Source organism: Heterocephalus glaber, unplaced genomic scaffold (genome assembly GCF_053883595.1).
Source record: "Heterocephalus glaber isolate CG9 unplaced genomic scaffold, H.glaber_assembly_v1.0 deba00000122, whole genome shotgun sequence".
Lineage (NCBI taxonomy): Eukaryota > Metazoa > Chordata > Mammalia > Rodentia > Bathyergidae > Heterocephalus > Heterocephalus glaber.
The window spans coordinates 4,351,458-4,366,491 of NW_028258138.1; the positions used below are offsets into that span (position 1 = coordinate 4,351,458).

Here is a 15,034-nt window from a genome sequence, read left to right on the forward strand (position 1 = left end):
GTAAATGTAAAGCACCCGTTTCAGAAGGAAGAAGAGCCGCAAGACTCCTGCACCGTGGTTTCCACCGAGCTGCCCGTCCCCACAGGACAGACCCAGTATCTGAGATGTTTCTGTGAATCAGCACTGTGAAAATGCACCGCATGAGTGTGAAAGGTCTCAGTTAGACTCACTCACGCACAATGAAGTCCTCACGCTCCAACTCCTCAGGAGTCCATGTCTCATGGAAGCTAACACAGGCAGTGGAAAACAAAGCCACACTGAGCTTGGATGCTAGGCAACAGGCTAGCTCCACCCCGCCAGCTGCAGTCTCCTCACAATTCAAGCATTTCAAATTTACAACTCAAACTGAATGTGGTGGTGCACACCTGTAACTCCAACTACTCAGGAGGCTGAGGCAGGATGATCGAAAGTTTGATACCAGCCTGGGCAACACAGAAATTTTATCTCAAAATAATAAAAATGTATAAAAAGGATATACCTCAATGGCAGAGTGCCTACCTAGTATGTTTGTTCCTGGGTTTAAGCCCCACTATTGAGAAAAAAAAAAAAATCACCACTCAGCAAAGTGACATAGCTTATGAATCTTTTGGGTCATGTGCAGAGAAAACCCAATCATCAAATCTGCAAATGCCACCAGGCGTGGCAGTGCACACCTGTAACCCCAGCACTTGGGAGGCTGCAGCTGAGGCTGAGCCAGGGGATCGAAAGTTGGAGCTCGGCTTGGGCAATTTAGTAGTTAAGGAGAATCTGTCTCAAAATAAAAATTTAAAAATGGGCTGGGGATGTAGCTGAGTGCGAGCTGGGTTTCATCCCTAGCACTGTAAGAAAAAAAAAAAAAAAACAAATGTCTTCAGTTAAAAACAGCCTTCAGCCAGGTATGGTTGCACATGCCTGTAATCCCAGCTATTCATGAGGCTGAGGCAGGGAGATTACAAGTTCTAGGAATTTAGCCAGACCCTTCTCAAAAAAATAAAATAAAAAGGGCTGGGGACGTAGACTAGTGGTAGAACATTTGCTTAATAGGCACAAGAGAGGGCCTGGGGTTAAATACCACAGCAGGGGTGGGGCACGGAAAAACTACAGCCTTCAAACCTAAAGGGAAGCTTTCAGCCTGTTTAGCTACAGGTGCCTCGATAAAAACAGGAGAGCTGTTCTGCACTGACAAAGCACGTGCCAGGCCACGCCAGGCCCTCCAGAGGTCACTGTGATCTCAGCACCCAACCCGCAAAACATACCGCCAATTTTTAAAGGATCATTTTTTAAATGTCTACACAGCACCTGCCCCATTAGGATTTCAGGAAAAGAAGAAGAATGCTGAGAGGAAAGCAGAATTTTTCCCTCTCTTTAACAGCAGGAAATTACCCTAGGAGTAGCATGGGATATGGCACGGATGAAGGTCAATGTGAGAAGGTAACAATTGCAGAAGTATACGTAGACTCACACAGAGCATCAATGCTCACCAGTGACACGGGCCTCAGAGACAGAGGACAAACCAACCCCAGGCCCAAACCTGCTCCCTATTAACAGCACCATCTGTGTTTCCTTCTGAGGCAATCAGGGACTTAAAAGCACGTTTTGTTCTTGTTGTTTTACTGAAGGCCGTGACTCTTCACTTGGGCCTACTGATGTCCAATAGGTAACTAAAAACAGAACAAAGTCTGAGTTCATTTTGTGGCCTTTATCACCTTAACACTTTGGATACAGGTATGTTAATCATTTAGGGAAATTTGGCAGGGCAAGGTTTATTACCCTTAAATTTCCCTAGCCTGTCTCATCCCCCTTCGAGACTTCCCCCACCACCAAGATAAGAGATCTTTTGCAAGAACATTCAGCTACACCCAGCTGTCTCCAGTGCCCTGAGCCTGAGGTCACCTTGGACCCCAGCACCCTGAACTGCTCCAAGCAAGAGCGATTATCATGCTGTAAGGAAAGCCAACCCCGAGAGGACATCAACCAGCCCCCAGCCCACCACAGCCCCCATAAACTGCGGCCCACTCCTTGGCTGCAGGGCCAGTCTGATTCCCTCCTCAGTCCTGTGCCCCCTTCAGTTTTCAAATGGAAGCCATTTTTTACCTTCTTTTTCTTTTGTTAGGGGACCAGCTTGACCTTTGTCAGAGCTATACTCCCTTTTGTTTTCTTACTTGCTAGTTACAGCTCTAGCCTATAAATTCATGCTGAAAGCCTCCCTTTTAATTTCCATTTTCAGTGACGTGAGAGCCAGCACTAGCTGGTGACAGCGGTACAGACCACCTCTCAGCACACTAGGAGACCATTAAATCCCAGGGTTTCCCAATGGTTTTGCTGCGGAATCTTATCCTAACTCTCAGAGAAAAGCTCGGCTTTTAAGCTTTCAGAATAAAATTACTAAAAAGACAATTTAAATTTTTAGAATTCTTTAAAACAGGAGCTCAGTTTAAGCCTAACTTAAGGCTTTTCTTTAGCTAGACATTAGTAAAATGACAATGATTCCAAGTAATAAGCAGTGAAATTTACAGTTTTGCTTTGCTTTTTGACTCCTATTGATGTTCATAACCAATTAGAACAAGCAAACTAACTTGTGCTCCCTTTAGACCAGTCATTCTTCATAACTGATATTTATCAGAATCCCTTGGGGGTGATTTTCTAAAATACACACACCTGGTACCTATCCCAGATCTCTGGAGTCAGATTCTCCAGGGTGAGACTCACCACCAATATCTGAAAACATTCCTGAGAGATGTTTACATACACACTGGGTAATCACTGCTCCATACAACAGCCACTACATTTGAGGGTAACTTACTTGTTACAATTCCAGCCAAAGCAAAAACAAACTGATTCTCATTAGAATCAAGCTCTTTGACATCCCCATCCAGTGACTTCACAAAACTCTCCATCGTTTGGCCAGTGATGTTGAAAAACTTCAAAGCTTTATCCTGAAAGTTTGAAAATGGAAGTGTCACAACTTTTCACAGGTACAGTGTAGAAGTGTTTTAAAAGTACAGGATACAGAAGAAAGACTCTGGTTTTGAGCCGGGGATTTAGCTCAGTGGTTCCGGCGCCTGCCTCACAAGCGCAAGGTCCTGAGTTTGATCCCCAGTACAAAAAAAAAAAAAAGACTCTGGTTTTGATTATAAAAGGAATACTTAAAAATCTATTTCTCCATACAAGTTCCCATTGAGAGATCAGAGAAAATAGCTTGGGGCACATAGGAACAAGAGAAACTACCCTCGGAATGGATATACTCATGTCTGTCTGGTCTGTCCACATATGTAATAAAAGAGGACAGATTTATACAATGATGGAAGTACTGGGATACACTAACATAAAAATATAATAGAAATACACTAGAAAATACAAGTTATATGTTTTAGAGATTTTCAAACCTTTAGCAGATCTTGTTCAAGAAAATCTTAACTGAAACCACAACATGTGAAAGAGACACCGTAAATAGGCTCCTCTGGCAGTTTAAATCCTCATTATTTGGCAAAAACTTTCCACATTTGCAGAACCTCTGTGTAACTTACTTGAGGGTATTAGGGTTCTGAAGAGAACTGTAAAACCAAGGCCTATTTTAGGAAAGAAAGAAAGAGAGAGAGAGAGGGAGGAAAGGAAAGGAAAGAAAGGAAGGAAAGAAAGGAAAGAAAAGAAAGAAAAGCAAGCAAGCAAGCACACACTTAGAAAAGGCAGAAGGGCACTTCCTGATAACAGAAATAGAAGACTGGGTTGTAGTGATGGTTTCACAACCCTAGAAATTTGCTAAAAACCACTGAATTGTACTTACAGTGGGTGAACTCTACAGGACGGAAATTATACCTCAGTAAAGCTCAGAGTCTTTAAAAATACACTTAGACCTCTCACCTAAAGTCAAACACAACTATTCTATAAGTGAGAAGAAATCCACCACCTGTTTCCTGCCAACATCTGCCTCCTCACATCCACTCCCTCCACGTCCACCTCTCTCCCAGGGTCAAACCGGTCTGGGGCTCCTCTCTCTCCTCAGCAGTCAGCCCCACCCATCACCACATCTGCCTCGGCTGCCTGGGCGTCACATGTGCCCTTCTTTCCTGTCTCCCCTCCAGGGCGCTGAGCCGGTCTTCCTGTCCAGTCACAATAGCCTCACCCCCACATTCTGATCTTGCCTCACTCACTGTCAGGTGAATCCTCCAAAATTCTGCTCTTATCCTGTTCATCAAGGCCCATTTCAAATCCCTTCCCTTCTGGGACGTTCCCCAATACATAAATACATGTATGCACATGCACAACGGTTAAAGAACATACAGCACCCAAAAAATTAAGTACTGTATTACATTAGCCATGAGATTGAAGCATGTTAAACTCTTTGCATACATGAGTTTGGTAATACCGAAGTGGTGACAGATCTGCAAATACCTGTGGGTGCTGGAAGACAAAGGACCTACTGCATCCCCAAGCACCAGGTTACAGAGGGCCATGCACGGTAGGTGTCTGCTGACAGACAGTCTGAGGAATGAACTAAAGCAAACGGATACCAAGACATGGACTCAGACTGAAGCCTTAGCAGACATGCTGCAGCGCCAAGCTACGTCGGTCGGCAGCATCCGGAGAGCTGCTGGGCATGCTTACTCCTCCCAGGATGGCTTTGACGACCTCCTCACTGCTGGTGACGCCCCACAGCAGGGTGCAGGTGGCTGCTCCCATTTCTGTACAGTATTCTGCCTGCTGCAAGAGCTGCTGCTTTGCTTCATTAAGCTGCTGTCGAAGGGCCAGTTTCTCCTAAATTCACAACAAAATAAAATCAGAGAAAGATACTACTGGACCTTTAGATATCTCTATTACATCTCCCCTTTCACTGAGATATTTAAAAAAAGATGCATGCAGAATTGTAGCTGCAAAAATACAGAAATGTAGATGCAAAAGAAAGCCATTTCTTAGAGCGCCATAATCCATATCTAAAAAGTAGACCCCAGAGTCCTGGAGAAGAAGATACAGCTACATTATGGCTTACAGATAACTCCAAAGATCTGAATCCATCCAATTTAAAGTCAAAACAGGAGGCATCTCAAGTGCCAAGTGGCCACCCCTGGAAAAGCACCAACAGGGACTCCTGAGCAAAGCAGCAAATAAAAACACAATCCACACACAGGACAGCATTTCTGCTTCTGCATGGCTCCCCCCATTATCCAAACACCATGGGTTGGAGGCAGACACAGAATAAAGGCACCCAGACTCCCCACAGGATCTGAGAGAAAGAAGTGCCGTACAAAGACTTCTTTTAGATAAACAAACCCTCAAATCCGCATGAGAATATGGTCAAAAGTGTGGATAAATATTAAATATGCACCTGCAAAGCTAAACAAGGCATGAGACTCAGAACTAAGACCAGGGAGGAAAGCTAAGTGCAAGGGCAAGAGGAATGTGGAGGTGGAGTCCCATGCAAACCCTGGCACAGTGTAAGGTTCTCACCTCCTCCTGCAGCCTCTGAGAACACCTGAAGCTAGGCAAGTCTCTGCCAGCTTCTCTTTAAGCAGAAAGACAAGGAGCTGCCCTCCTGACAGCCTCTGATCATGAGAGCACACCTCAAGGATTTACCTTTAGGGGGCCTGGGGGTGAGGGGGGCCTCCTAACTTCCCCAACTAGTACTGAAGTACCTGAAATGCCCTTGGAAGAAGACAGCATTTCCTGTAAATCTCAATAGGTTTTTTTGTACAAAGTGATAATGTAACTATAAAATTCATACAGAAATGCAAAATATTCAAAATATCCAAAAAAGTCTGAAAAGTAGCAATGCTTGAGGGCCAGCACTGCCTTATTAACACAAAATGAAACATATTATAAAGCTATAGAATGCAAACCAGTGTGGTACTGGCATTAGGACAGATGTGTAAATAAGTGAATCACTTGAGTTTTTTCTTCCTTTTCTTTTTGGTATGGGGGTTGAATCCAAGGCATTTGCACTGGGCTTCATCCTCAGCCCTTTTAAAAATGTTTTTAATTTTGGAGACAGGTTCTCACTAAGTTGCTGAGTTGCCCAGGCTGGGGTCAAACTTGCAATTCTCCTCAGCCTTCCAGAGTGCTGTGATTACAAGTGTGTACCATCAAGCCTGGCTCAAACACTAACATTTATGTCAAGTGATTTTTAACAAAAGTCCCAGGGTAATTCAATGGAAAAACATTAGTCTTCAAACAACTTCTGCAAAAACTATATATTTATATGCAAAAAAATTAACTAAAATTGAATCATACACTTTAACATAAAACTTTTCAAAGGAAATCTTTGTGACCACGGATTAGGCAAAGATTTCTTAGACGTATCACAACAAAATCATGACCCATTTAAAAAGTTAATAAATTGAACTTCACCAAAAGTCAAACATTGACTATTCAAAAGACATCACTGAAAAAATTAAAAGACAAGCCACACACTAAGAGTAACTATTTCTAATCACATATGGTCTGTCCTACATATCTGCATGTTCCAAATCACTGATTCAACAAAGATTGAAAATATTCAGGAAAAAAATTCTATCTGCACTAAATATATAGATACTTTTTTGTCTTGTCAAATAGTCCCAAACAATACAATGTAATAACCCCTTCTGCAACATTTACATTGTATTATGTATTATACACAATCTAGAAATTCTGATTGCCAATATATGGCAGAATATACATAGGTTACATGCAAATGCTACAGCATTTCATATATGTAACTTGAGCACCAAAAGATTTCCATATAGATCCTGGGATGGATTCCCCTCAGACACTGAGGGGTGACTATATCTTTAAGAGGACTTTTCCCCCAGATCATATAAAGAACTTAAAATTCAATAAAACAACTGATTGAAAACAGGACAAATGCCTGAATAGGTATTCTACTAAAGAAAATGTAAGAAGAAATAATATATACATGAAGAGATGCTCAACATAATAATTAGTCACGGGGAAAATCTACCCAAATAGTTTAATCTAAGGTGGGACCCTCATACAGTGCTGGGTGGAATGGGGAATGTCACACTGTCTTTGAAAAACAATTTGACAGTTTCTCAGAAAGCAAACTACACTGAAAACCCAGCAATTTCATTCCTAGAAATCACCCTAAGAAGAATGAAAACAAGTCCACACAAACATTTGTACATGAATGTTCAAGTGGCACTGTTCAAACACTGAAAATATTCTAAATGTCCAACAACCAGGGAATGGATAAAGTGTGATTTATCTGTATGATGGGATATTATTTTGACATAAAAATGAACAACTGATATTTACTATACCATAATGAACCTTTAAAATACTATGCTAGCTGGGCATGGTGGCACACACCTATAATCCCAGCACTTGAGAGGCTGAGGCAGAAGGACTGTGAGTTTAAGGCCATCCTGGGCTACATAGTGAGTTCAAGGCCAACCCGGACTATATAGCAAGATTCTGTCTCAAAAACAAGCAAACTAACAAAAATTATGCTAGACACAAAAGACTACATGTTGCATGATTCTGTTTCTACAAAATATTCCAAAAAGGCGAATCTAAAGAGACAAAAAGTAGATCAGTGGTTGCCTAGGGCTGAGAAATAGAGCAGAGACTAACTACAAAGAGATATGTTACAGAAATATTTTAAAACCTAATTGGACAAAATCCAACACCCACTCACTGTGATCATTAACTGTGATGTATCAACTCGAGTAAGAACAGCCTATAGATTATAGTAAATTCTGGGTGTGTTTTTGAGTGCCTGAAATGTAGGCCAGTAAGCTGAGGACGGGTGGTTAGATCCACCCTGGGTGTGAGCAGCACCAATAAACAGGCTTATAGCTTGGACAGAACAAAAGGGAAAGAAAAAAGAAGTGTCGTTTTTTTGAAGGAACTCTTCTCTGCCACTGCCTTTGGACACTGGTCTCCAGTTCCTTTACCCTTCCTTCCAGCATAGTCTTCAGCCTTCCAATGCAGGCTCTTTGTCTTTCTAGCACAGACTCACACTGGAGACTCTACAGAGAGCTTCCAGGTTGCTCCTCAATTGCTACAGGATCTTCCAGCTCTCTAGTGAGCAGACAACCATTTTGAATTCTGGCGTCTCTGATCTGGCAGACAGTCACTGGGACTGTTCTGTCTCTAATCCTGCAAGCTATCTAATAAATCCCTAATCTGTTCCTCTACAGAACCTAACTAATATAGATTTTTGTACCAGGAGTGGGGTTTTTGCTGTGACTTCTTGACCATATGGTTCAGAAGCCTTTGTAACTGGTTTGTGGGAGGAGTTTGGAAAGTCTTGGAGATGCTAGATAGAGAGAAGCCCTAGAATGGTGTCAGTTGAGCTTGATGGGAGATTTTGATCAGGGCCACAAAGACCAGAATACAGATAGTAAAGACCAGGACCAGGAGGTTTATGTTGGGAGCAAGGACTCAGCTGGCAGGTGAACTCAAGACCATGTGTGTTAGCTCTGGCAGAAAAATCTGCCTACATTTGGCTTATGTCCTGAGACTTTGCAGGAGACTAGGATTAAGGGCAGCAAATTAATCTGGTAGAGAAAACTTCAAGGCACCTTGAATATTCAGGCTGTGGCATGGGTAATAGTTGCTCCTTTTAGCAAGCTCTGCTGTGAGAATCAGGAGCAAAAAAGCTCTAAAAAGTTTTTAGTTTTGTCAGAAAAGAAGTGCCTGCAAAGTCAGAGCAAAGAAGAACACTGTTAAGATTTTTAAAATTTTTATTATTAGTAGTACGTCTGCAGTATCTTTTGATTGTATTCATCATGAGGCGTTGGTACATGTATATAACACATTTGAATTCTTTTTATGTCTCCTCCCTGTTGCTGAAAGATTAGCATTAATAAAAGTCAAGAATTGCATGGAGGGCTGGGAATTTACCTCAGTGGTGCCATGCCTGCCTTGAAAGCTCAAGGTCCTGAGTTCAATCCCTGGTACAGGAAAGAAAAAAGAAAATAAGGAAAAAAAAAAGCCAAGATGTAGGTCAGTGGCACTCACTGCACCTGCCTGGAAAGCGCAAGATCCTGAGTTCAATCCCCAGTACCAAGAAGAAAAAAAAAAAAAAAGAACTGCATGGAGACAATAGGAAAGATGGTGTGAGGGCATCTCAGGAATCAGCATGACTGCCTTTTGTAAGGTGAAGGGTGCAAGTGAAAGTCTGCTTTGAGAAGAGAGCACCAGGGCACCCTGCTCCACAAAGGCTGCCTAGGAAATTGCTTCCCCATGATTCATTTCACAGTGCTCAGCCACTGAGGCACTCAGAGGCCTCTTCAGCCATGATCCAAGGGGATCTGGCTACTGCTCAAGCTGGTGGCAGGCCTTGGTGTCATCCACAAGGCACTACTTTTATAGGCATGCAGAATGCAAGAGTGGAATCAAGAAGGATTCCAACCAGATTTCAGAAGAAGGCCTAGGAGGCCAGGAAGTGTGGCCCTGAGAAGACAGTGTGTAACGTTGTGACACTGAAGCCAAAGGTGCAGTGGAGACCCCAGGAAGTTGGAGGTGCCAGGAATGTAGAATATCTGCTAAAGAAAGCAGCAGGCAGTGAGCAAAGCCATCCTATGAGAGAGGCCATAAGAGCTACAACCAGAATGCCACAGGTGTGGGGCTGCCCAAGTTGTCTGGAGTACATATCTTGCCACAACTTGCCCAGGGTGCTGGACACAGAACTACAGGATTTAATGTCTGCCTGCTTTTCTATACCCCTTTCTCCCATTTGGAATGGGAATGTTTACCCTGTGCCCACTGTATATCCACAGTGTTTAACTTTTTGATTTTTATACAAGCCACAGCTAAGAGTTTGCCTTGAGTCTTAGAGGATATTTTGGACTTGAGTTTTGTAGTAATGCTGGAACTGTTTAAACTCTGGTAACTCTTAGAGATGAACTAAATGCATTTTGTATAAAGAGATGCACATGAGTCTTTTGGGGGCCAGGCAGAATGTGATGGTTTACATCTGGAATGTTCCCCCAGAGCCTCTTGTGTTTGGAGGTAGGGCTTTTGGAAGGTGACTGGATCATGGAGAATGGTACTCATCAATGGATTAATCCACAGATAAGTTTAGAGCTAATGTGCTGTTAGGAGGTGGGACTTGATTAGAGGCAGTTCACTGGGGGAATGTGACTAGAAGGATATACTGTATCTCTAGAAGGGTGTATCTGCCTCCCTGGCTCCTCCCTTCCCTCTCTGGTTCCTGGTCACCATGATGTGAGCAGTTTTCCTCCACCCAAGCCCTTCTACCATGCCATTTCTGCCTTAGAGCCAGCTTACTATGGACTAAACTGAGTCAAAATAAATCTTTCCTCCTTTAAGTTGTGGGTGTTGGGTATTGTGTCCTAGTGAGATGAAAATGACTAAGAAAAGAAAATCTCAGCAAACTAGGAATAGAGAGGGAGTTCCTCAAATGGCTAAAATCATAGTTAATGCTGAAACATCAAATGCTTTTCCCTAAAATCAGAAAAAAGTCAAGGCTCCAATCTCATCCTTCTTGTTCAACACAGTACTAGCATTTTCAGGCAGCACAATAATAGATGAGAAAGATGGGTATACAGAGCAGTGTGAAGAATTAGAACTACATATTCCTATTTGTAGAGGCATAATTATTTTTTTTTTTTTTGGGTACTGGGGATCGAACTTGGGTCCTCAGCTTGGGAGGCAGGCGCCAGAACCACTGAGCTAAATCCCCGGCCCATAGAGACATAATTATTGATGAGGAATCTACAAGAAAATTCCTAGAACTCACAGGCAAGTCCAGCAAAGTCACAGGAAAAACACACAAAAAGCAATTGCATTTCTGTATGCTAATAACAAAAAAAGTGGAAACCAAAATTAAAAGCACAATACCATTTATAATTACTCCAAAGAAAATGAAGTACTTGGAGAAAAATACAACACAACATGTATGGGATCTGTATTGTGATAATTAAACTGCTGGTGAAAGACATCAAAGTCAAACGAAGAGACAGGCTATATTCATGAATCAAAGATTCAACACAGAAAAGATAACAATTCTCCACAAACTGATCTATAGATATACCACAATTCTGATCAAATTCCCAGCAAGGTACTTTTGAGGCACTGACAAACTTATCCTATAATGTATGTGGAAAAAAACAAAGGCTGTAATACAGCTAAGACAATGTTACAAAAAAGATTAAATGGGAAGAATTACGCTACCCACCATAAAGATGTACTTCATACCTATAGTAATCAAGACAGTGCAGAACTGATGGAAGGGCAAGCAAATGGACCACAGCAGAGAGCTCAGAGAAGGCTCAGGCCAAGATGCTCAGCTAATCTTTTTTTTTTTTGGTACCAGGGATCGAACTCGGGTCCTTGTGCTTGCACAGCAGGCGGCAAAACCACTGAGCTAAATCCCCGGCCCTGCTCAGCTAATCTTTACAAAAATGTAAAAGCAATTCAAGGATGGAAAGATACTCTTTTCAGCGAAAAGTGCTAGAGTGGCTGAACCACTACTGGCATCCCCCCTCCAATTAACTTGGACTTAACCCTCACAGCTTAACAAAAATGAACTCAAATGGATTAGACTTAACTGTAAAACGGGAAACTATAAAACCATTAGGAAGAAAAGGAAACACGAAAAATCTCTATGGGATCTGGAGCTACCTGAAAAGTTCTTACACATCACATCAAAACTAGAGTTTATGAAAGGGAAAATAAACTGGACTCTTCATCAACATTTAAAACTTTTTCTCTATGAAAGAATCTGTGAAGAAGATGAAAAGATCAGCTACAGATTGAGAGAAAATATCTGAAAACCACATATTCACAAAGGATTTATATCAAAAACTCAAACAAAAAAAATCTAATCAGAACACTGGTAAAAGACACAGGTATTTCACAAAAGAAGATACACAGCAAAAAGGCATGCAAAAAGATGTTCATTTGCTACTAGGAAGATGCAAATTAAAACCACATCGCATCTATCAGAATAACTGAATAAAAAGCCAGAAATGATGGCGCATGCCTCTAGTCCCAGCCACCTGGGAAGCTGAGGCAGGAGTCAAAAATCAGCCTGGAGAACACAGGGTGACTCATCTTAAAGTAGAGAAACAAATTCTAAGATAAAATATAGTGATACCACCACATGGTAGGTAGGGTATGGAGAAGGTGGATCATTCATATATTGCTAGAACAAATGCAGAATGGGGGATTGTCACTCTGGGGAACAGTCTTGCAATTTCTTGTATTGCTTATCATTTTGAGATCACCCTTTCCATCCACATTTTTGCATGCATCGATTGTTCTTTCTTTTTTACTGCTGTGTAGTGTTCTGTGGGGTAGGTGTATCACTGTTTGTTTAGCCACTGTCTCTTGAAGAACATACAAATCAAATTGTTTTCAGTTTTTTGCTGCTGTTATGAACACTTGCTTGTGTGAATATGTGTTTTCATTTCTCTGGATAAATGCCTGAGAGTTCAATTACTGGGTAATACAGTATGGTAAAAAAAACAACCAACAACTATACAGACTATGAACACATGTGCAAATAAACACACACACACACACAAATGAGTGCATACAAAGCGATAAAATACATAGAAGTCCGGCTAACATTTGTGAGCTTGAATAAGCCTTTTGGATTGTACCAGTGCCAATTTTTGACTTTTTTATAGTTATGGAAGCTCTCGCTGAGGGATATTGGGTGGAGGGTACCAGGAACTTCCCTGAGGTTCCTGCAATTCTGCAATTGCTGTGAATCTGTAAGTATTTTTCTTTTTAATTTTTTCTTTGCAGTGTTGGCAACTGACCTTAGGCCTCACATACACTGGCTAGCATTCTGCCACTAAAGTACTGTATATCTCCAGCTCCCTCAAAAACATGCTAACAACAACAACAAAACCCCAGCAGGGGCCAGGGATTTAGCTCAGTGGTTCTGCTGCCTGCCTCACAAGTGCAAGGTCCCGAGTTCAATCCCCAGCACTAAAAAAAAACCCCAAACAAACAAAAAAAACCCCACCAAAATGCATGGGATAACTGTACAGCTGTATGAAATTTCTAAAAATTATCAAACTTTACAAGAGAATTTGGTAGTATACAAAATATACCTCAATAAGGCTGTTGTAAAGAAGCAACAGTCAAACCCTGGGATTTTTCCCTATTTGAAGTGAACACTCATACACAATAGGATATGAAGCACAAAACTTTCAAGATTTCTTCAAAATTTATAGTTTATTTCTGATTTTAGCTGAACTATACTATGAGTTAATTTTTTTTTACAAAGTTTCTTGAAACATTGTACTAATGTTGGCAACAACTTCCCTTTTATTATCATAAAAGTAGCAGTTCTTTCCTAATAAATCAAAATACAGAAAATAAAAATACAGACAGCAGAAACCAGGCAGTTGGCATCCCAGTTGGTTTCCTGAGTGGAAGGTGCATGGAACCAGAGAGCCCTGGAGTGGTGAGCCCGGGACAGCAGCTCCCAGAGAGAAGACAGGTGAACCCTTCTGATTGTATCACGCTATCTGTGACCTCGCTGACTCTCAGCAGATTCGGCCAGCACAGACACGCTCCTGGCGAGGACGCTCTGTGAAGATGAGCGTCAAACCCTCCAGTGGCAGCCAAGTCCTTCCAAAACATCCAGTGCTGTGACAGCTGCGCCTGGGCCACGGAGGAGGGTCCTTTCTTCCAGGGTTCAAAGGCGGCTCCTGCCAGGGCCTTTCCTGGGCAGCTCCGCACAGCATGAGCAGACATCCAGTCCTGACTCGCCTCCTGGACTGACCCAGCTGCAGGGCCAAGTGAGGAAGGAGAATCAGCTCCATCACAGCCGGGGACGAAGCCTCTGCCACACTGATTCCTGACTTCCTGTGGGCCATGGAAGTATGTACTGGCAATACTCTAATCCAGGACCCCAGTTCCTCAAGTCTAACATGAGCTTCCAGGGTCCTGCCCCGGGATCCATGTAGGCCCAGACAGGGATCACAGACAAGGCTACGGCAAACAGTGCCGCCTGGGAAAAATGGCCTTGCTGCAGCCAACTGTAGGGCTTCATCTGCATCCACCTGGAGGATGACTCTATAGGAAACCTGACTGCAATCAGAAGACAGTGCAGGCTAAAATAGCCCCACATTTTAGCTGAAGTCAAAGTATCAGGGCAGTAATAATCCCCCAGAGGGTTGGAACTACTCTACCATGGTCATTTCATCCTTTGACACTGGCACTTACTGGCAAGGCTTATTTTTAAGCATTACATCTACAATGCCAGTAAAACATCTATTTCCCTTTGCCGACTATTTTACAAAAAGGAAACCTAAAATTCTGCTCAATATAAGCATCAATCTTAAAAATATCTTAGCAATTTAAGGAAGGACAGGATCAATGGGTTGCACTTGTCACATTTTTCAAATTCCATCTGGCCTGGTGGTCAGATTCTTTCAGACCATGAAATGCTTAGTCTGAAACTACCCAGATAACCGTTTTTGTTTATTATGATGTAGACAGACTATGGCAAAACTAAGTTTCAACTGGAAGCAGGTGGTGTTCGGCCTAACTCAAGAGTGCACAGTGTGGCTCCTCCGTGTGGGGCTTCGTAGGGGGCTCGGCACGCACAGCAGCCCTGGAAACCTTCTCTAGACACCGAGACTCAGGACTGCTTTCACACGGACAGGCAGTGTGAGACGCAGGTCAGCACCAGGCCGCACACCCTGGGCCAGGCCTTCAGCCGGGGACAGCACTGTGCCACCTGCTGGTACACAGAAGACTCCAGCACACACTAGCGGCTGTTGTTACAACGACCATTTTATTATTCAAAAACAGAAATATATACAAGTCCTTCAGTTGTTTTAGTATAGGGGATCGAAGACAGGGCCAATAGACTGAGCTGTATCTCCAGCTCCTTTATTTTTTATTTTGAGACAGTGTCTCACTAAGTTGCCCAGGCTGGGTTCAAACTTGCAACCCTCCTGCCTCAGCTGCCTCAGCTGCCTCAGCTGCTGGGGATACAGGTATGCGCCACCATGCCTGGAACGAGCCCCAAATCTTGCAAGTGGCAGAATACTAGATGTAGTTTTATAGAATCAGAGAGGAAATAATTTGTCACCCAAAATATAAAAACACAAAGAAACAGACTCTT

At 42.5% G+C, this 15,034-nt stretch overlaps 1 protein-coding gene across 46 annotated transcripts in view; it reads right to left on the reverse strand.

The window, feature by feature from the left end:
• The window catches only part of Hsf2bp (heat shock transcription factor 2 binding protein), a 91,783-nt gene that overhangs the window by 63,966 nt on the left and 12,783 nt on the right, over positions 1-15,034 (reverse strand). For 44 of the 46 annotated variants that reach the window (XM_087211840.1, XM_021256291.2, XM_087211887.1 and 41 more), the window contains 2 exons: positions 4,585-4,734; positions 2,783-2,915 (listed from right to left, as the gene is read on the reverse strand). In XM_087211840.1, the coding sequence (XP_087067966.1) occupies positions 2,783-2,915; positions 4,585-4,734 (283 nt within the window). The remainder of the gene's footprint in view (positions 1-2,782; positions 2,916-4,584; positions 4,735-15,034) is intronic. The other 2 variants (XM_087211870.1, XM_087211833.1) reach the window with 1 other exon arrangement.